This window comes from Schistocerca serialis, chromosome 7 (genome assembly GCF_023864345.2).
Source record: "Schistocerca serialis cubense isolate TAMUIC-IGC-003099 chromosome 7, iqSchSeri2.2, whole genome shotgun sequence".
Lineage (NCBI taxonomy): Eukaryota > Metazoa > Arthropoda > Insecta > Orthoptera > Acrididae > Schistocerca > Schistocerca serialis.
This window is the reverse complement of record NC_064644.1, coordinates 36,129,570-36,151,125: the sequence shown is the minus strand read 5'-3', so window position 1 is coordinate 36,151,125 and position 21,556 is coordinate 36,129,570. Positions and strand designations below refer to the sequence as shown.

Sequence of the window (21,556 nt, the reverse complement as noted above, 5' to 3'; positions counted from 1 at the left end):
ACCAATGTTTTCCTTTTATGGGTAAGTGCTCCACCAAGAGATCTACCTGAGCGCAGCTCACATCATCTCCTCATAGTTTTGCTTCAGCCAATACCCCATCTCCTACCGTCCAAGCTCCACAGTTCTCTTGCGAAACTTGCAGTTCTATCTCCTGGAAGAAATGATAATGCTGAGACATGACTTACGCAAAGCCTGGGGGATGTTTCCAGAATGAATTTTTCACTCTGCAGCAGAGTGTGCACTGACACAAAACTTCCTGACTGATCAGAATTGTTTTTGGACTAGACTCGAGCCTTGGGTGAAGCCATGTCTACTCAATATCCTTTATTCCAAGAGCGCTATTCTTGGAAGTATCGCAGGAGAACTTCCGTGAAATTATGGGGGGAGGGGAGTGGGTCGAAGACGAAGTACTGGTTATATTAAAGCTGTGAGGACAGGTCACTAGTCCGACATGGGTAGCTTAGTTGGTAGGGCACTTGCCCGAAAAAAGCAGGGGTCCTGAGTTCGAGTCCCGTTCTGGCACACAGTTTTAATCTTCCAGGAAATTTCATACCAGCGCACACTCCGCCGCATAGTGAAAAATTCATGCTGGAAAGATTTAGTTTATGATTAGTATCACTGAGGAAACATTATTGATTACTCATATGAATATCAGGAGCTGCCGCTGTCCCACATTTGCTGAATTTTGACATAAATTAAGACACTTGGGTTATTTTTGGCGCTTTCTGGTCTGAAGCTCCAAATTTGAGGCGAATAACTACGAATTACCACTCGACATTTTAATTTTTTGCTTGGATATGCCAGCATATTTGGTTTTCCTTCTCTATAATTTACTTATTCCTTCTCATAAAAAAATACGGTAATTTTAAATACATCGTTACATCATCTCTGACTCAAAGGAAAGACAGACTTATCTTTCTCCGCTATTGACCAATCGAAACTTCTCTTGCAAACCATATAGGGTTTAAATGCAGTTGTCGTTAGGTGTGTACTGTATGTAGGAATTTCTAAGCATTTGTTGTGGTAAGGTGAGTGGTTGCAGCTCAAAATTTTGTACGTCTGTTGCACAATAACACGATAAAATTTTGTAAACACGGAACGACAGTTATGGTTAAGGTAGTGGAGTCTTTGCACGAGGATAGTTCGTTGAAGGCGTAGTACTGTCAAACTAAATTTATACTGAAGTGGACAAATTGTTTTTGTTTGCTATTTATACGTACACAGGTGTGTGTCAAAGAAATACGTCGTTATGAGAAAACTCTGTTTTGGAAGCGTGTGTCCTGTGTATATTTATTGGCCCTAACTGTCAACTTACATTTTAATGTTTTTGTTGAAGTTTGTGACAACCGTTCTATCTTTGCAGGTTAAATAATGGAAGAAAATACGGAGTACTTAAAACTCCCTGTTGAGGAACAGTGTGTACATAAGGTAGGACTTTTTAAAATTCTTTGCCGTAAAACGCGCAGTAAAATAACCAATGTGTGTTTAATATTTCGTGTGAACTTAATGATGATCATACAGGTAGGACAGTAAATAATTCAACCGCTTGTAGCAGTTGGTGTATTACTGCATCTAGGCCGATATGAAGTATGTTACCTTAATTTAAACGTGATAATTCGAGAAGGTGGTGTGACCTTCACGAATATTTGAAATAGCGTTGATGTGCTACGGAAGCAATTATAGTTTAACAACTGAATCGTAATCCTGTTTGTTTTAATAACGGTGAAAAAACATTCGACGTTCACTTTGCTGATGTATAATCTGTTAGTCACGTCGATCGTACACTCATATTTAGAATATTAAATTTTATGTCGAACCACTTACTGACCACTTATTTTTATCCTTTTTTTGTTTCTTTGGTATGCAAAGGCATCCGAAAAGCAGAAACGTCTTTACATGAATATTTGAAAACATTTCTGCTGCTAAAGATTTTATTGCCACAGATAGGTTGTCAAGAGTTTTACAGCCTAGTTTTGCATTCCTTTCTGTGCCAAAACTACATAGCCTACCTAGAGGTACAAATAATTCAAGAATGATTTATTTGTGGCGTAGGGACTACTCAGTAACTGAAGGCAAAGAAGGTTTTCTTTGATATAAAATAGAGGGCATTTCGTAATTACATAGAATATGGATTATGCAGTGATTCCTGGGCAACTTTTCATTTTTCTCTTTCTTTGAAAATAAAATTGCTGATTGGCTACTTGTGTCAATCTCCATGTATTTTAAAGTGACTTCGTCGCAGAAAGGGCGAACTGGTCCATTCCAAATATCTCAAAATAGCACCATTCAGAAATATTCCTTAAACATTGAAATGTTGTACCTACTTTTTGACTGTGGTATACATTATTTTATGTAATCTTAATGCATTAGCATTGTCAGTGTACAATATTGGAAGTTGGTTTAGCAGTTAAAGTAATTCTTGTAGTAACTGGCTTAATCATATTGATTCCTTGGTTTCTTCACTTGCTTGCTGTAATAATTTCTGCTTAAACTGCAGACGTGGTAGGTAACCTATGGAAGTGAATTGCCACTGATATAGCTGTGCCAGAGTAAAATGTTGGTTGTTAAATACCTTGTCCACTAGTCTCCAACAAAATCAGCTGATTGCAAATTCTCAAATCTCCTTTTATAAATATCATTGTAATTTATGGTGGCTTTGAGTTGTAAGAGTGTTTCATGAGATTCCAGTCTCCAGTAATTCATTTTCTAAGGCATAAAATCTTTGTTCTCATTTGGCTAAAATACCTCATCAAAAGTAGAATCTTTGCCACCTCCTGATAACTACATCAGGAAATTCAGAAGCTTCTGATTCTAGGAATATTATTGTTTATCCTATTTGTTGAGTTCACTTGGTTTGAGTTCCTCTGGGCAGATTCTGTTTAGTGTTCATTGTAACAGTAACAAATATTGAATTGTTTCAGCACCACCTAATAAGCACAGGATTCAATTTCCTCTGTTCTTATGTGATAAAATGGAAGGCTATCGTTGTAATTTCCTTTGATATGTATTTTCTGAACAGTGAATTTAACTCGTAGTGTTTTTTCAGCTGCCCTTCATCCCCTGACATTTTTGTCCTAAAGGGCTCCTTAAAGCTTTGTGCTCATTTGTATTCAGCTTCTCTTGACCTAGAGACCATGCAAAGCCTATACCCTTTGTCCTGTAGCATCCACTGGAACAATGCCAGTAAGAGAAATCGATCACCAATCTAAAGGAGCATGACAGTTTCAGTATTTGAAACTGTATGGAGGGAGTGGAGAAATCTTCCAGAAAAACAAACTGTACCTAAAAAAAATTAAGACCAAAAGTACTAGATGATGGGAGATAGAACTCTAGTTAAGACATATTGAAGAGGTAGGCTACAAAAACCTATAGTTAGCTAGATGTAGTTTCCTTTATGATTGTTGTCTCTAATAATCAAGTGGCATTGAGTTGGATGCCACGATAAACGGAAACGTCCGATTCCATCCGTCTGCTTTGACCAATGATGTCACCAATATGGCGGAAACGACCATTCACGACGACTCCCATATCGCGACTATGACTTCATTACGTAAACATGACAGCAAACACAAAGATGGATCGAAAAACCATCAAACACATATTCCTCCAAAAATATAATGAAACTAACGGGACAAGCGGGGGAAATTGGGGGTTTTTGGGGTGGGGACAAACTAAAAATAAACACACGCCACTAAACTAAACAATGAAAATGATAAAATAAAATAACCACAACCTTCCCAAAACCAACTAAAAAAAAGTCCACTGCAATCCTATATAGGTCAGCAGAAACTACCGATACCAAATCATAAAACCCAAAACTACAGCCACGTCCACAACCATAACTTCCTCAAAAAACACAATAAAATTGGAATTGAACACTTCGCTTGACCTGTTGTCCTTATGACATCTTCACATATAGCCATCCCTGGTCCGAGACGCCGGAACTTTAGTAAGCCTCATTTCTTCACGACATACTGAACACTTCACGACTTCATCCAAAAATCCGAATAGTTGAAGAAATTTTATTGGAGGCAACGCATTGTCCCCCACCATTGCCAACAACCGAAAACTGTTGACATTGTCAGTCATAACCATACCTACCAAAGACATAAACAAAGCAATTTACCAAAATTCACACACGATGAACAGAAAAAAACTACAATAATGTTGGCATAACAAAACCAAAATCGTTAACTCACTGAAAAATATTCTGCTGAAAGCACAGTCACTACAAATACCACACACGTGCAATGCTACCACGCAGGTGAACCCTATACACCACGTAACACGTTACCCGTAAACACACCGCCAGAGATCACCACCGACCGCAACAATACGCCACCTATAAAAATGCCACACACGCAAACTAAACCAAAAACATCACCAAACACACCACCAGAGAGCACCACTGATCACATCAAAATGACACCTACAAACACGCCACTCTCACAAACTACATTCTGCGCCATTGAGACGTCACACACAACAGCCGCCTTACGTCACAGGTCAAAGGCGACAGGTGGAATCGGACGCTTCTGTTGACCCAAGGAAAGGTCAGTCTCCACTAGTTTGTGTGAAATCCCTGAAATACTGTTTTCTTTTTATGAGCCTGTGTTACACAAAAAAATGCCAGTGTTGGATGAATTCAGTTATTTTTTGCATGAGAGAGGGAGAGACCTTGAAGCCGGGCAAGTCCACAGTAAGAATTTTTTTTCCCTATGCTACAAAGACTGTTCATACTCCGCAGCATTCATGAAATGAAATGTTTCAGTTTATGACAGGTAGCTATCTGTGTGCACTGATGGTAAATTATTGGAATAAAAAAAAACACTATGGCTACTGGTCTGATGTAAGAATTTCGATTTGAATTTACTTATTCAGCTTGCATATTGATTTCATTGCACTTTTAGAAGGTTGGCAGACTTACAAATTTGTTGTTACAGTTTTCAGTTTGAATTTTGTTTTGATCCGGGTCTTCATGTTGGGTTGTCTTAACCAGTCTGTTCACACAGCTGCTACAAGCTACATCCACTTGAACCTACTTACAATAATCAAGCTGTGGTCCACCTTTGTGATTTCACCCTCTTTTGCCTCTGTTACGAAATTAACAATGCTTTGATGCTGTGGGACGCATCTTATCAACCAGTCCTATCTTTTAGTTGTACTATGAACTTTTGTCCGTGGGACACAATACACTTCTGTCCCATTTGGGGGTGGGGGAAGGGGGCAGAGATCTAACTCGAAATCTTAGCTTCCTGTTTGTCACCCATAATACAATGAATGAATGACTGATCCTCCTGATATCCTCACCTAGTGTCAGTTCATAGCTCTTATTCCAGGTGAACCTTTGGCCGCACCGCACTGTGCCTTCACTTGTGCACGTTGTGCAGTCTTTTCACACTCTGTTCAGTGTTCTCTGGAAGTCATTCTTGTAACAGTGTCACAACTGTTGACTGTACACTATACATATTACTCGCAACTCTTCTATTTTATCAGTGAGTCTGAGACTAACAGCAGTGATGTTTGTCCCAAGGAAACCCCATTCATCACAGTTTCCCTAATTCAATTTGGTATCTCTTTACCTGACCTACCTAAATAATCATCATTCTTTCATCTTATCACTGTTCCAACATGTTTTCTTGGTCTGCACTGTTCGTCCACATGTCACTTCTGTACAGTGATGAGCTCAAGGCAAGTGCCTGCAGAAAAGACTTTGACACCCAAACTCATGCTGTGTGTCTTTTTCTGAAAACACTTATTGCCAATCTACATTTTGTGTCAGAGATGTTCTGTACTTGTCATCGTCACATATTTTTCTGCCCTTTTGCCCAAGTAGCAAAACCCGTGTACTAACTTTGTGAGAGTTCCTCATCTCATTCTTTCAACATAGTCTGATTTTATTGCAGCTACATGCCATTACCTTTGTTTCACTTTTGATGTTCTGTTTTGCACACTTTTCAAGGCAGGGTAATTTTGTCTTAAATCGTACAGGTCATGTCAACTCGGTCCTGAACTTGACTGGAAAAAATATGTATTAGACCTTTATATCATAAGTGTTAAGAAATGAAGTGTTTTTGTTTTTCTTAATTTTTGTAAATGGTGCGGTCCTTTGAAAAGTGTATATTTTGTAAATAATTCGTAAAACAGTAGATAACAAAAATATATCACCAATAAACAAAGACCTGACAGGTGTTTGGCTTAAAGCTCCCTCTTAGTGTGATAAATTTAGTTGACACCTGCACACATATGAGCTTCCTTTAACTTACAAATTTAAGATGATAATACAAAATTTAATTTTTTTTCTAATTTGGAAAGACACAGAATGCTATCTTTTGTCATATTACCAGATATTAATGATGTTATAAACAGTATCTTCTCTGCTCCATTTATTTGAATTATGTAAAAATTTATTACTAAAAATGTAAAAAATTGCATTTTTTGAGTTTTTACAAATTATTTACTCTAAAACCCTCATCTGAAAACTTGAGAATTAAACAAAATATTGTTAGGGTTAGTATGTTAGTAGTCAGTGCAAACACAGTGGTCAATATTTTTTTTTGTGTAAAGTGTTAAATTTGTCAACATTCTGCATGTGCATCACAGAATTTCTAGTGTAATATTTGCATGTTGGCAAGATTGTTTACCGTGCTCTTCTGTTTATAACAAACATGTGAGAACTTGCACATAATCCATTCTCCATAGAGTTTTGTGTTTGGTTTGAATTTTTTGTTAGACACAATGTAAGTGAGGAAATACAGTAGTGAAAGAACGAGGAATATAGACTACGAAAAAGACACAAGAGGGTGGTGTTTAAGAGAAGTGGAAAAAAGCTTCAGTTGCTGGAAACCTATCGGAGGTATTGCAGAAATATCTTGGTCTCAGATAATTGTATTAGCATCACATACATCGTGCACAAATTGCTACTCTCGCTACGAGAAGAAATTCAGTGACAACCCACATGTATGATCACCATCACCCAAATGTGAAACTGAAGGAGACAGTGCAGACGTTTATAATCCTGGGTGTGAATGTTAGCATTTCTGCTGTAGCCCCTACTTTATCCTCCCCTTAAACATCCAGAAAACGTAAGAAGCAGAAGAAGAAAACAGCAAGTAAAAAGAAAAGTGGGAGAAATTGGAACAAGTTTTGCACAATCATCATCAGAACTTTGTGAAGTGTGTCATGTAGATGCACATAGTGCAGAACCTGAAGATATTGATACGTGCACAAAATGTGGTGTGTGGTTTCAAAACCTAAATACTGCTATTTTGGCAGCCACTTGTACTGAGATACCAGGTAGCTACTCAAAGCAGCAGATACAGAAATACATACCCACTTCCTCACTGTATTTGACTTGTTGTTGCTGTGGTCTTCAGTCCTGAGACTGGTTTGATGCAGCTCTCCATGCTACTCTATCCTGTGCAAGCTTTTTCATCTCCCAGTACCTACTGCAGCCTACATCCTTCTGAATCTGCTTAGTGTATTGATCTCTTGGTCTCCCTCTACGATTTTTACCTTCCACGGTGCCCTCCAGTACCAAATTGGTGATCCCTTGATGCCTCAGAACATGTCCTACCAACCGATGCCTTCTTCTTGTCAAGTTGTGCCACAAACTCCTCTTCTCCCCAGTTCTATTCAATACCTCCTCATTACTTATGTGATCTACTCATCTAATCTTCAGCATTCTTGTGTAGCACCACATTTCAAAACCTTCTATTCTCTTCTTGTCTAAACTATTTATCGTCCATGTTTCACTTCCATACATGGCTACACTCCATACAAATACTTTCAGAAACGACTTCTTGACACTTAAATCTATACTCGATGTTAACAAATTTCTCTTCTTTAGAAATGCTTTCCTTGCTATTGCCAGTCTACATTTTATATCCTCTCTACTTCGACCATCATCAGTTATTTTGCTCCCCAAATAGCAAAACTCCTTTACTACTTTAAATGTCTCATTTCCTAATCTAATTCCCTCAGCATCACCCGACTTAATTCGACGACATTCCATTATCCTCGTTTTGCTTTTGTTGATGTTCATCTTGTATCCTCCTTTCAAGACACTGTCCATTCCGTTCAACTGCTCTTCCAAGTCCTTTGCTGTCTCTGACAGAATTACAATGTCATTGGCGAACTTCAAAGTTTTTATTTCTTGTCCGTGGATTTTAATAACTACTCCGAACTTTTCTTTTGTTTCCTTTACTGCTTGCTCAATATACAGATTGAATAACATCAGGGAGAAACTACAACCCTGTCCCGCTCCCTTCCCAACCACTGCTTCTTTCATGCCCCTCGACTCTTATAACTGCCACCTGGTTTCTGTACAAATTGTAAATAGCCTTTCGCTCCCTGTATTTTACCCCTGCCACCTTTAGAATTTGAAAGAGAGTATTCCAGTCAACATTGTCAAAAGCTTTCTCTAAGTCTACAACTGCTAGAAACGTAGGTTTGCCTTTCCTTAATCTTTCTTCTAAGATAAGTCGTAGGGTCAGTATTGCCTCACATGTTCCAACATTTCTACGGAATCCAAACTGATCTTCACTGAGGCCAGCTTCTACCAGTTTTTCCATTCGTCTGTAAAGAATTCGTGTTAGTATTATGCAGCTATGACTTATTAAACTGATAGTTCGGTAATTTTCACATCTGTCAACACCTGCTTTCTTTGGGATTGGAATTACTACATTCTTCTTGAAGTCTCAGGGAATTTCGCCTGTCTCATATATCTTGCTCCCCAGATGGTAGAGGTTTGTTAGGTCTGGCTCTCCCAAGGCCATCAGTAGCTCTAATGGAATGTTGTCTACTCCCGGGGCCTTGTTTCGAGTTAGGTCTTTCAGTGCTGTGTCAAACTCTTCACGCAGTATCATATTTCCCATTTCATCTTCATCTACCTCTTCTTCCATTTCCATAATATTGTCCTCCAGAACATTGCCCCTGTATAGACGCTCTATATACTCCTTCCACCTTTCTGCTTTCCCTTCTTTGCTTAGAACTGGGTTTCCATCTGAGCTCTTGATATTCATGCAAGTGGTTCTCTCTTCTCCAAAGGTCTCTTTAATTTTCCAGTAGGCAGTATCTATCTTACCCCTCGTGAGATAAGCCTCTACATCCTTACATTTGTCCTCTAGCCATCCCTGCTTAGCCATTTTGCACTTCCTGTCGACCTCATTTTTGAGACGTTTGTATTCCTTTTTGCCTGCTTCATTTACTGCATTTTTGTATTTTCTCCTTTCATCAAGTAAATTCAATATTTCTTCTGTTACCCAAGGATTTCTACTAGCCCTCGTCTTTTTACCTACTAGATCCTCTGCTGCCTTCACTACTTCATCCCTCAAAAGCTACCCATTCTTTTTCTACTGTATTTATTTCCCCCATTCCTGTCAATTGTTCCCTTATGCTCTCCCTGAAACTCTGTACAACCTCTGGTTCTTTCAGTTTATCCAGGTCCCATATCCTTAAATTCCCACCTTTTTGCAGTTTCTTCAGTTTTAATCTACAGGTCATAACCAACAGATTGTGGTCAGAGTCCACATCTGCCCCTGGAAATGTCTTAAAATTTAAAACCTGGTTCCCAAATCTCTGTCTTACCATTATATAATCTATCTGAAACCTTTTAGAATCTCCAGGGTTCTTCCATGTATACCACCTTCTTTCATGATTCTTGAACCAAGTGTTAGCTAGACTCAGACTTTATAAAATAAAGAATGAGAAAGGTATTTGGTCATTCCCAGATTCTTACTGTGGGCTTTCATTGCGCTTACTGTTGATCTGGAATATTACCTAAGTGATGACAAAGATTGCAGAAGACAAAGTCCTGACCTGGTTGATGTTATCTGCCTTGGTGAAAATGGTGTAAAAGTTAAACAGGTAAAAAGATATGACAAGATCAATAAGAGAAGCATGTCTCCTAATGAAAAAGGATAGCCAGAATTTAAAAATTGGTTTCGCAAAATTTTACTCCTTATGAGTACAATGGGGTAAATTGCCAGCCAGTGAAGGAAGTATGTACATGTATTTACTGCATTAATTTGAAACTTGTTTGTTTAACCACAAGCAGTGTATAGTCTTACCTCCTTCACATCAACTGTTGATTTTCACTCATTCATAATAGACTCTTCTAATAAGCTTAGAGAGGAGTAAGATGTACAAATAACTTTTTTACTTACCTCCTTTTCTCGTAGTTGGCTCCAGTTCGTTGTGTTTAGGGGTTAATTTTTGAGGCTGAAATTTTTGACATTATAGGTTCCAAATGACATAATAATTTTGACATAAGCCTGCTCCGTAATTTGTTTCTGCTATTTTATTACATCGCATTCTTCTATATCACACTGTCTTTACAATCTCCACTTGTAAATTGAAAATTACATTGTTATTGCCAAAATTAAAAACATGTCTGATCACATCTGAGGCACGCCTACAACTAAAACATTATGCGGTATTAACAATATTCCATTGAAGAGTTTACAAACTTTCTTGGCAAAAGAAGAATCTTCACCAAGTTACATCATTATAAATGAATCTAGAAATAAATTTAATATATATCAGATTGCGCAAGTAATTAAATGAATTTCGAGTTGCCAGATAGTTTGGGATTTCAAGTGTTTCGAAAAGAAGAGTAATTTTAACTGTACATACAGAGTTATTACATATCGATTGTAACAGCAAAAATAAATTTCTTTTTATACATTTTAGCCTGAAATATAATACATTGTGTACAAAATTATATGAAATTCTTGTAGTCAAGTGGCTGAGATAATATTAACCTGTTTAAAAGGTAGAAAGTATTTTTTGGTATCTAGAACTTCTGTTGAATAAAGTTAATGTTATAGAAGGATGTCCCTTTACAAGTGTCACAGGAAAGAAGTACATAGAGATTGAGCTGATGCTTTTGTGTATATGCCAAGAGGTGCTATATAAAAATTGGTTGCAAGAGTGTGCAATGTGGTCTGGTGTTGAAGCATTACACCTTCAGGATACTGACAACGACATAACCTATGCATTGAGGGAGGGAGGAGAGTTGGTGAAGACGATGGTAGAGCAAGAGAAGTGTGTTACAGAGGTTAGGCATTGGGTCTTGGAAGGAATAGCTCACCATCTTATGTGGACAATTCAGAGACAGGTCATACCAGACGTAAAATCGGGCAGAATCCCAGAATACTGCACATTAGTTCTTCGCTGAGAATTGATCTGTTGCTTTGCGGAACGAAAGCAAAGTTACCACTGGAACACATCACAGGTATAAATATTTGCATGTGTTGCTCACTTCCTGGAAACATCACACTGTTTTGGTATTGTCAGTGATGCTCTTATTCATGACATTGCACATGCATGCTTCACTGTCAGCATGATAATTGATGACGTAGCATGTAAAGGCCACGCATTTACTAAACAAGTGTGTATGACTGATGGTGCAGTGTCTCAATGTAAAAACAGCTTTCAGATTTATGAGCTCGGTCAACATTGTAGTACAAGAATTAAGTCAAAAAGAATGGATATTTTCAGCAGTAGGTCATGATAAAAGTGCATGTGATGGGATAGGCGGTCTCTGTAAACATCTTGCAACAAGATTTAATTTCCAGCATGAAGCTGTCAATGCTATAAGAATGCCGCTGGGTTTGTACACACCGTATCAACATTAGTAACAAACATGAAACTCCTAATTCTAAATGAAAGTGCATTAAGGGAATTCTGTTTAAAAAAGAGAGAAGAGTGGTCTGCTATGAAGCCTGTAGCAGGATTTAAAGTTGCTACTGGGTTGCATCCCGGAGTAGCACATACATTGCAAGAATGTTTCTCCACAAAATACAGCCTGTTACTGTGTGTGACATGGCTCTGCATACACAGTATACATTAGAAGACTATGTAGTGAGCCACTTCATTTCTTGTGTGTATGACAATCACTGATGGAAGGGAGAGATAAAGTGTCTCTCATGAACGGGAAAATACAATTGCCTCCTTTACGACACCTCATGGTTCTGCCAGTGCTTTAATATGCCCATCATCAAGATCAGCGTGCAGTTCCCATTTCCCAAGTACTGCTCTTGTTGAATCATTCAGATCTGCTGTACAAGTTTAATGAGAACCAGATGGAAAAAAAAAAATGAACTCTTTTTCAGCAGTTGAGTGTGGATTGGTACATGTAGGCAATTTTAATTCATAGAAGATTGTGAAATACAATAGTGACAGAAGACAATAATTTGTGAATAATATCACAAAAAGAAAAATGAGTACAAGTGTTCTATATATATCTCATGTTTGCTTTCGAACAAAATTATGAATTGTTTTCCCACTCGCTTATAATGTTGTGGAGTAATTATTTTGATTCAGAAATATTAGTTTTGCATTACGTTTGCTTAAAATCAACAATCATTTTAAAATATTTAAGTGTCCATGGTTTTTAGAGGAGAGCTATGTCTACCTAAAAAATTTCTCACATTTTGTACAGACTAATATTACAGACTAAGGTTGTACGTTCCCTAAGTACAACGATCAGCTAATGTACCATGAAATTTTTAGAACATTTGGGATGGGGGTTTTGGAGAAAATAAGTTGTAAATAACCAAAAATTTTCAAATTCTTTAATCTTTATGTAAAAATACTTTCACAGTTTAAGCATTTTATGCATTAATGTCATAGCAAACAGTTAGCAGTCCTTCCACTTTATCGTTTCTCAAGACAGTTCACATCCTGTGATTATTCTCAAAATGTTACAAATTTTTCCAAAAAAAAGCTCAGAAAAGTGTGTGTGTGTGTGTGTGTGTGTGTGTGTGTGTGTTAATCCCATCTCATGGTATTGGGGACAAAGTATTTGTTGACAGTAAATTCAGATCTGTATCATTTTTTGGTTTCCTTATTACAAGTTTCCAATTTTCCCTTTCTTTAAGATATTTTCACAAATACTGTCATTTAGAGAGGTCTTTAGTGTTTTACAAAAATATTGTAGTTCTGGAGAGGTATTGTGTGGAACTTCAGCATATACACTATGTGATCAAAAGTATGCGTACACCTGGGTGAAAATGACTTGGAAGTTCATGGCGCCCTCAATTGGTAGTGCTGGGATTCAGTATGGTGTTGGCCCACCCTTAGCCTTGTTGGCAGCTTCCACTCTCACAGGCATATGTTCAATCAGGTGCTGGAAGGTTTCTTGGGGAATGGCAGCCTATTCTTCACGGAGTGCTGCACTGAGGAGAGGTATTGATGTCGGTCGGTGAGGCCTGGCATGAAGTCGGCATTTCAAAACATCCCAAAGGTGTTCTGTAGGATTCAGATCAGGACTCTGTGCAGGCCAGTCCATTACAGGGATGTTATTGTCGTGTAACCTCTCCGCCACAGGTCTTGCATTATGAACAGGTGCTCGATTGTGTTGAAAGATGCAATCGCCATCCTCAAATTGCTCTTCAGCAGTAGGAAGCAAGAATGTGCTTAAAACAATAGGCCTGTGCTATGATAGTGTCATGCAAAACAGGGGGTGTGAGCCCCCTCCGTGAAAAACAAGACCACACCATAACACCACCACCTCCTAATTTTACTGTTGGCACTACACACGCTGGCAGTTGATGTTCACTGAGCATTCGCCATACCCTCACCCTGCCATCAGATCGCCACATTGTGTACTGTGATTCGTCACTCCACACAACGTTTTTCCACTGTTCAGTCGTCCAATGTTTACACTCCTTAACCAAGCGAGGTGTTTGGCATTTAACAGCGTGATGGGTGGCTTATGAGCAGCTGCTCGACCATGAAATCCAAGTTTTCTCACCTCCTGCCTCATTCAGCATGTTAAGAGGCTATTCCAGCAGGTATGGAGGGAAAAGGGTGAAACAAATTGCATATTGTAGCACATGTCATCTGGCCTCAGAGGTCAATCTTGGGTCATTTCAGAGACTGACAGAGAAGTTTGAGAAGACCCTCCTTGTGCAAAGTGTTCCAGTGGAGCTCACAATTTGCAGCATTGTCCCTAGAACTGATTTTGGCCCATTGGTTCTGGGTCGAGTGGCAGGACTGAGCCAGAAACTTCGAAGCTTCTGTGACAAACTAGGCTGCAACTTCCTGGACTTGAGCCAAAGAACTGAGAGCTGTAGGGTGCCCCTAAATGGGTCAGGTGTGCACTAAGCATGAGAGACTGCTACTCAGGTAACTGACTTTGTGTGGGGTGCGTACAAGGGTTTTTCAGATTAGGCGATTCTCCATCCTGTCCAGATAACAACAGCTGTAGGAAATCCAGAAGTATCAGTGTAAGATCGAAAGAAATGCCTCCTACAGGTGAGAATATTAAAATCCTAATGGTAGACTGGCAAAGCATTTGCAGCAAAGTGCCAGAGTTTGATGTGCTCGGAAAAAAAGCAGTGAAGCTCACCTAATAATTAGGTACAGAAAGGTGGTTGAAACCTGAAATTGATAGCAGTGAGATTTTTGGGGAAAATTTAAGTGTATATCGAAAGGACAGGGAAATCCACTGAGATAGAAATGAAAGCTACATGTTAGATTGTTTGGGCAGGATTCAGTATCATTGGTGGGTAAAAATAATTGGATCCTTTTATCACCCATCAGACTAATCTCCTGATGTTACCATAAACTGTAGGGAAACCCTCGGTTCCCTAATCATTCTGAAATGATCAGTAGACTGTTTAACCATCTGCCAATCAAGTAGCAAAGCTATAGTTTTATTAGTAATGGGTGTGATAAAACATCCTGTGAAATATTGCTAAATGCCTTCTCTGAAAACTACCTAGAACTGATAATTAGGAGCCCAATCATTATGGAAATACATTGCATCTAATGGCAACAAATAGACCTGACCACCTCGAGGATGTCCACATCGGTGACCATAACGGGGTTGCGGCAGCAGTGATTACCGAGGTGCAAAGGACAACTATACCAAGCAGAAAGATAAAGAAAGAAAGAAAGAAAAAAATAGGGATATAGACACAGAGATGTTGAATGAAACATTTGACTGACAAGAGAGCAATGCATGATGTCTTCAATGACTATCATAGCAGAATGTTGTCAAATGATATTTCACAAAACCAAAGAAATTCTGGTCATATGTAAAGGCACCAAAGTTGGTGTCCAATCCCTAGAGAATGAAACAAGAAATTAAGGCTAGCAAAGCAAAAGCTGAATGCTTAGCTCAATTTTCAAATGTTCTTTTACAAAGGAAAACCCTGGAGAATTGCCCCAATTTACTCCTCATACCACTGAAAAGATGAATGAAATAAATATTAGTGTCAGTGGCGTTGAGAAACAGCTGTAATTGTTAAAATTGAACAAAGCTCCAGGCTCTGGTGGAATCCCTGTCAGCAGCAGCAGCAGCAGCAGAATTTGCTGCTGAGTTAGCCCCTTTTCTGACTACTTTTCTGACTAATCTACTGTAGATCCCTCAAATAAGAAACCCTGTCCAGATCTTGGAAAAAGGCACAGGTCACACATATCTATAAGAAGGGTAGTAGAAATGATCCACAAAACTACTGTTCAGTATCCTTGACATCAGTGTGCTGTAGAATCTTAGAACATATTCTGAGCTCAAACGTAATGTGGTACCTTGAACAGAATGACCTCCTTAATGCCAACCAGCATGTATTTCAAAGGCATCGATCATGGGAACCCAATTCGCACTTTTGTCACATGACATACTGAAAGCTTTGGATCTAGGCAACCGGGTAGATGGAGTGATTCTTAATTTCTGGAAAACATTAGACCCTTATTGTCAAATGTATGATCATATGGGCATTAAGTGAAGTTCATGAGGACTTTTTGGTAGGGAGGACACAGCATGTTATATTGAATGGAGAGTCATCATCAGATGTAGAATTAACTTCAGGTGTGCCCCAGGGAAAGGTGTTGGAACTCTTGCTGTTCATGTTATATATTAACGACCCTGTAGACAGTATTAATACCAACCTCAAACTTTTTGCAGATGAAGCAGTTATCTATAATGAAGTACTGTCTGAGAGAAGCTGCATGAATATTCAGTCCAATGGGTTCAAAGATTGACAACTTGCTCCAAATGTTCAGAAGTGTAAAACTGTGCACTTCACAAAACGAAAAAACATAGTATCCCATGACTATAATATCAGTGTGTCACCGTTGGAATTGGCCAATTCGTACAAATGCCTGGGTGTAACACTTTGTAGTGATGTGAAATGGAATGATGACATAGGTTCAGCCGAGGGTAAAGCAGGTGGTAGCCTTCGGTTTATTGGCAGAATACAGGGAAGTGCAGTCAATCTACAAAGGAGAATGCTTAGAAATCACTTTTCCGACCAGTTCTAGAATATTGCTCAAGTGTTAGGGACATGCACCAAATACAAATAACAGGAGATAGTGAATTTATACAGAGGAGGGCAGCATGATTGGTCCCAGGTTCATTTAATCCATGAGGGGGTGTTGCAGAAATACTGAAGGAACTGAACTGGCAAACTCTTATAGGCAGATGTAAACTAGCCCAAAAAAATCTCTTAACAAAGTTTCAAGAACCGGCTTCAAATGGTGATTCTAGGAGTACACTACAGTCCCCTACATATTTGCTCACACAGATATCTTGAGAATAAGATTAGAATAATTACTATACGCACAGAGGCATTCAAACAACCATGCTTCCCGTACTTGTGTGAATGGGATGTACCCTCTGCAGTGCACCTCTCTGTGGTTTCTGCATTATAGATGTAGATGTACAAAAAAGCCTTTAGATAGCATGGTGAGAAAATTGTATAGTGTACGTGATAGGCTGTAACTGTCTCTTCTCGGTTGGTCCCCTTTGAGTCCCTGTATTTTATCTTTGTTACTTCAGAATTTGTCAACAATGTCACATATCTTATCTATCCTCCAGGAGAAGTCATAGGGTAAGTATTGCCTTGTACATTCCTGCATTTCTCCAGAATGCCAGTTTGTCTTCCCTAGATTACCTACTCATTTGTTCCAACCTTTGGTAGATAATTCAGTATCATTTCATCTTGTCCTCAGTCATCCTTGGTCCCTTATGTCCTCCGTGTATCCTGAAAATGCTACTGGTCTTCACTCTTACATTTCAATTGTGTGTTTTTGCCCATGTTGATCTTCTTTTCTGCATCCTTTGGCCAATATTAGCTCCTGAGTACTATAGGTCTGTCAGTACCTGAATTATTTTTTTAAAAAGTACCCACTCTTCCTGTAACTAAGGGGGTCCTCTCTTCCTGTAACTGCAGAGTGAAAATCTCATTCTGGAAACATCCCCCAGGCTGTGGCTAAGCCATGTCTCCGCAATATCCTTTCTTTCAGGAGTGCTAGTTCTGCAAGGTTCGCAGGAGAGCTTTTGTAAAGTTTGGAAGGTAGGAGACGAGGTACTGGCAGAAGTAAAGCTATGAATGCCAAGCGTGAGTCGTGCTTCGGTAGCTCAGTTGGTAGAGCACTTGTCCGCGAAGGCAAAGGTCCCGAGTTCAAGTCTCGGTTGGGCACACAGTTTTAATCTGCCAGGAAGTTTCACATTGAAGACAAGTTTGGCGAAGTGGACTCCCTGAGCAAGATGTGGTCGGGTTCGTTGCTGATCAAAACTGCTTCAGCTGCCTAATCTACGGCCCTTCGTGCCTGTACCCATCTTGGCACAAGTCCTGTGTCCATTACCCCCACCAGTCTCTAAATATGGTACAAGGTGTGATTTTTCACAGGGACTTCATCCTTCAAACTGATGAGGAACTTTGGGACAATCTCGGACGGCGCGGTGTTCACTTTGTTTGGAGTGTCCAGAAGGGTCCTAAAGACAATCACATTGATACTGGTGCCTTTATCCTGGCCTTTGAAGGGGATACCCTCCCTGAGAAAGTTAAGATTATGGTTTATCGATGTGATGTGAAGCCGTACATCCCACCTCCTATGAGGTGTTTCAAGTGCTTATGTTTTGGATACGTCTTCCCGCTGTTCACAGGCCCCTCTCTGTGGTGACTGTGGACGTCCACTCCATGAGGGGAGTCCCTGTGTTCCCCCTCCTGTGTGTGTAAATTGTCATGGTAGTAATTCTCCGCATTCACCAGATTGCCCAGTACATAAGAAGGAAAAGAAGATACAGTAGTATAAGTCCCTCGATCGTTTAACCTACACAGAGGCCCGTAGGAAATATACACGTCTTCACCCTGTGTCCATGACATCTAGTTACGCCTTGGTTACATCTTCACCCTTTCCTCCCCCTTCCTTACCCCCATCCTGGACCCCTCCCCTCCCCCCCCTCCCCTGCGGCTCCCACACCTTCTCCTCTGGGTGCTGCTCCCCCTCCCCAACCGGAGAAGTGTCCCACTCCTTTGGCGTCTACCGGTCAAGGGCGCCTCTCCCGGGATGCCCCTTCCCAGTACCTTCCAGGCCAAAGGTCTGCTGCCGCGCGACGACCGCGAGAGCTGCGGTCTGTCGGCCCCCAGGTCGCCCGGTCTCTTTATGTTCCTGATCTTGCTGCAGCTGGCCCTTTGACACACAGCCCTCCTCGATCTCAGCCTGAAAAGAAGAAGAAACATAAGTCCCGGGGACAAAGAGCCTCTGGGTTCACCAGAGGTCCCTTCCCCGACTTCACAACCGGATTCTGACCTGTCGTTCATGGATGTCGCCCCCTCGTTGTCGGTGACGGGTGGGGACCCGGCGGTATGACTGGCTTTAGCGTGTTCAGCCCCCATTTAAATCATCGTTCTGTGGTTCTACAATGGAATTGTAATGGATACTATCGTCACCTTCTGGAATTGAAATCCCTTCTTTCGTCTTACTCTGCAGCTTGTGTGGTTCTCCAGGAATCTCATTTTACTGATTCTCACTCACCGACGCTCCGTGGGTTCCGTGTTTTCTGTCGAAATCGGGTCAGACCCCTGTAGGCTTCTGGTGGTGTTTGTACGTTGGTCCGTACAGACATTGCTAGCACGTGGATTCCTCTTCAAACTACATTGGAAGCGGTTGCTGTTAGGGTCCACCTAAACTCTGCGATCACAGTTTGCAATCTTTATCTTCCTCCTGACAGGACTCTTACACCTGCTGCCTTAACTGCCCTTCTTCAGCAACTTCCTCCTCCTTGGGGATTTTAATGCTAATAATCCCTTGTGGGGCAGTGCCTTTCCATCTAGACGAGGTCTTCTTATAGACCAGTTTATTGCAGACCACGCCTTGTGCCTTCTTAATGATTGCTCCCCTACTCATTTCAGTGCCGGTCATGGTACCTTTTCTGCCATTGATCTTTCTCTTTCTTCTCCCTCTCTCCTCCCTTCATTACACTGGTCGCCACACGACAACCTTTGTGATAGTGACCATTTCCCGTTGGTTATCTCGCACCCCGATGGACAGGTTACCTCGTTGGTCTTTCCAACACGCCAATTGGCCTCTATACACTGCGCAGGTCGTGTTTTCTCCCTCTTTGTCGGGTTGTATTGATGACGTCCTACGTGACATGTCTGACACGATTGTTCGCGCTGCTAACCTTGCTGTCCCGCGCTCATCTGGACCATTTCGTCGCCGGCAAGTCCCATGGTGGAGTACGGCCATTGCCATTGCCATTCGTGATCGCTGTCGAGCTTTGCAACACTTTAAGAGGCACCCATCCGTAGCCAGCCTTACTACCTTTAAACGCCTCTGTGCTAAAGCCCGTTATTTAATCAAACAGAGCAAGCGGATATGTTGGGAACGATTCGTTTCTTCCCTTGGTTCTACTGTCCCTCTGTCACGGGTATGGGCTACACTTCGCTCTCTCCAAGGTTGCCATCGGCAGTCCACCCTCCCAGGCCTTCACCTCCCAGATGGCCTTTGTACGGTCCCATTAGTTCTTGCAGAACATCTTGTGACCCATTTTGCAATGGCCTCAGCATCAGCCTCCTATCCAGCTGCTTTCCTTCACCTGAAACAGCGGGCTGAAGCTTCCACCTTATGTTTCACCCCTTGTGGGTCAGAATCTTACAACGAACCTTCTACTGAATGGGAATTTCTTTCTGCACTTCTTCTCATGATACAGCGCCCGGCCCAGATTCCATTCATAACCAACTGCTTCACCATCTCAGTGCTCCACAACAGCAACATCATTTTCAGGTGTTTAACCGTATCTGGCTCCAGGGTGACTTCCCTTCTCAGTGGAGGGATAGCATTGTGGTTCCTGTCCTTAAGCCTGGTAAGAACCCCTTATCTGTTGACAGCTATCGGCCAATTAGTTTGACCAATGTTGTTTGTAAGTTACTTGAACGGATGGTAGCCCGTCGGCTCAATTGGGTCCTCGAATCTCGGGATCTATTGTCCCTTTACCAGTGTGGCTTTCGAGAGGGACGGTCTCCAATCGATCATTTACTTCACTTGGAATCCGCAGTTTGGCAGGCTTTTTCCCTGTGCCGCCAGTTGGTTGCAGTGTTTTTTGACCTTCGCAAGGCCTATGACACGGCCTGGCGCCATCACATCTTACTTACCCTTCATCAATGTGGTCTTCAGGGCCCACTCCCAATTTTTATCTGCCAGTTCCTGTTCCATCGGTCGTTCGGAGTTAGAGTTGGTACTGTTTTTAGTTCCCCCACGGACCCAGGAGACGGGCATCCCACAGGGTTCTGTCTTGAGTGTCCTTTTCCTCATTGCTATCGATGGACTTGTGGCCTGTCGGCCCTTTGGTCGCCCCTGCCCTGTATGTGGATGATTTCTGCATTTGGGTTAGTTCCTCTTCGATGGCATCTGCAGAGCGGCAGCTCCAGGGAGCTATACGGCGTGCCTCTGCATGGACCCTCTTACATGGGTTCCAATTTTTTCCTCTAAAATCGCGGGTGGTCCACTTCTGTCGCTGTACTACGATCCACCCTGATCCAGAGCTCTATCTCGATGCCCACCGATTGCCTGTGGTCCCACAGTTTCGTTTCCTGGGTCTTCTTTTTGACAACAAGCTCACTTGGCTGCCCCATATCAGACATCTGAAGGTAGGATGTTTCCGTAAACTCAATGTCCTTCGCTTCCTCTTGGGGTGCGGACCGTTCCCTCCTTCTCCATCTTTACCGTGCTCTAGTTCTGTCTCGCTTGGACTATGGTTGCCAAGTTTATGGTTCAGCTGCTCCTTCCACACTGCACGTGCTGGATCCAGTCCACCATCGTGGTATCCGTTTGGCCACTGGTGCCTTCCCTACTAGCCCTGTTGATAGTCTCCTGGTTGAAGCTGGGATCCCCCCCCTCCCCCCCCCCCATTTCTGTCCGGCGGTCCCAGCTTCTGGTGTCTTATGCACTCACTATCCGTTCCTCTCCCACTCATCCTTCCTATTCTATCCTGTTCCCAGACCATGGACGTCGCCCACCCGACTCCCGCCCTCGGGCGGGTTTACCGGTTGGGCTCCGCCTTGCGTCTCTTCGCCATGATTTTCAGCTTCCTTCTTTGTCCTGTCTTCCTCGCTCCCTCCCCTCCACCCTGCCTTGGTTAGTTCCTCGGCCTCGAATTCGGATGGATCTCTGCTGAGGTTCAAAAGATTCCATCCCCCCCCCGGTGGTGTTCCGTTCCTTTTTCCACCAAATTTTATGGGAGTTTCGGGATGCTGTTGTTTTTTACATTGATGGCTCTGAATCTGCTGATCATGTGGGGTATGCCTTCACGTCCTCTGTC

General features: G+C 41.4%; 1 protein-coding gene across 2 annotated transcripts in view; it reads left to right on the top strand.

The window, feature by feature from the left end:
• The first annotated feature begins 941 nt into the window (after nt 1–941).
• The window catches only part of LOC126412137 (protein mini spindles), a 145,664-nt gene continuing 125,049 nt past the window's right edge, over nt 942–21,556 (top strand). The window contains exons 1-2 of one of the 2 annotated variants that reach the window (XM_050081584.1): nt 942–1,028; nt 1,364–1,428. In XM_050081584.1, coding sequence (XP_049937541.1) covers nt 1,372–1,428 — 57 coding nt within the window. In that variant the 5' untranslated portion in view covers nt 942–1,028; nt 1,364–1,371. Of the gene's footprint in view, nt 1,029–1,091; nt 1,225–1,363; nt 1,429–21,556 lie in introns of those variants that run through there. The other variant, XM_050081585.1, reaches the window with a different exon arrangement.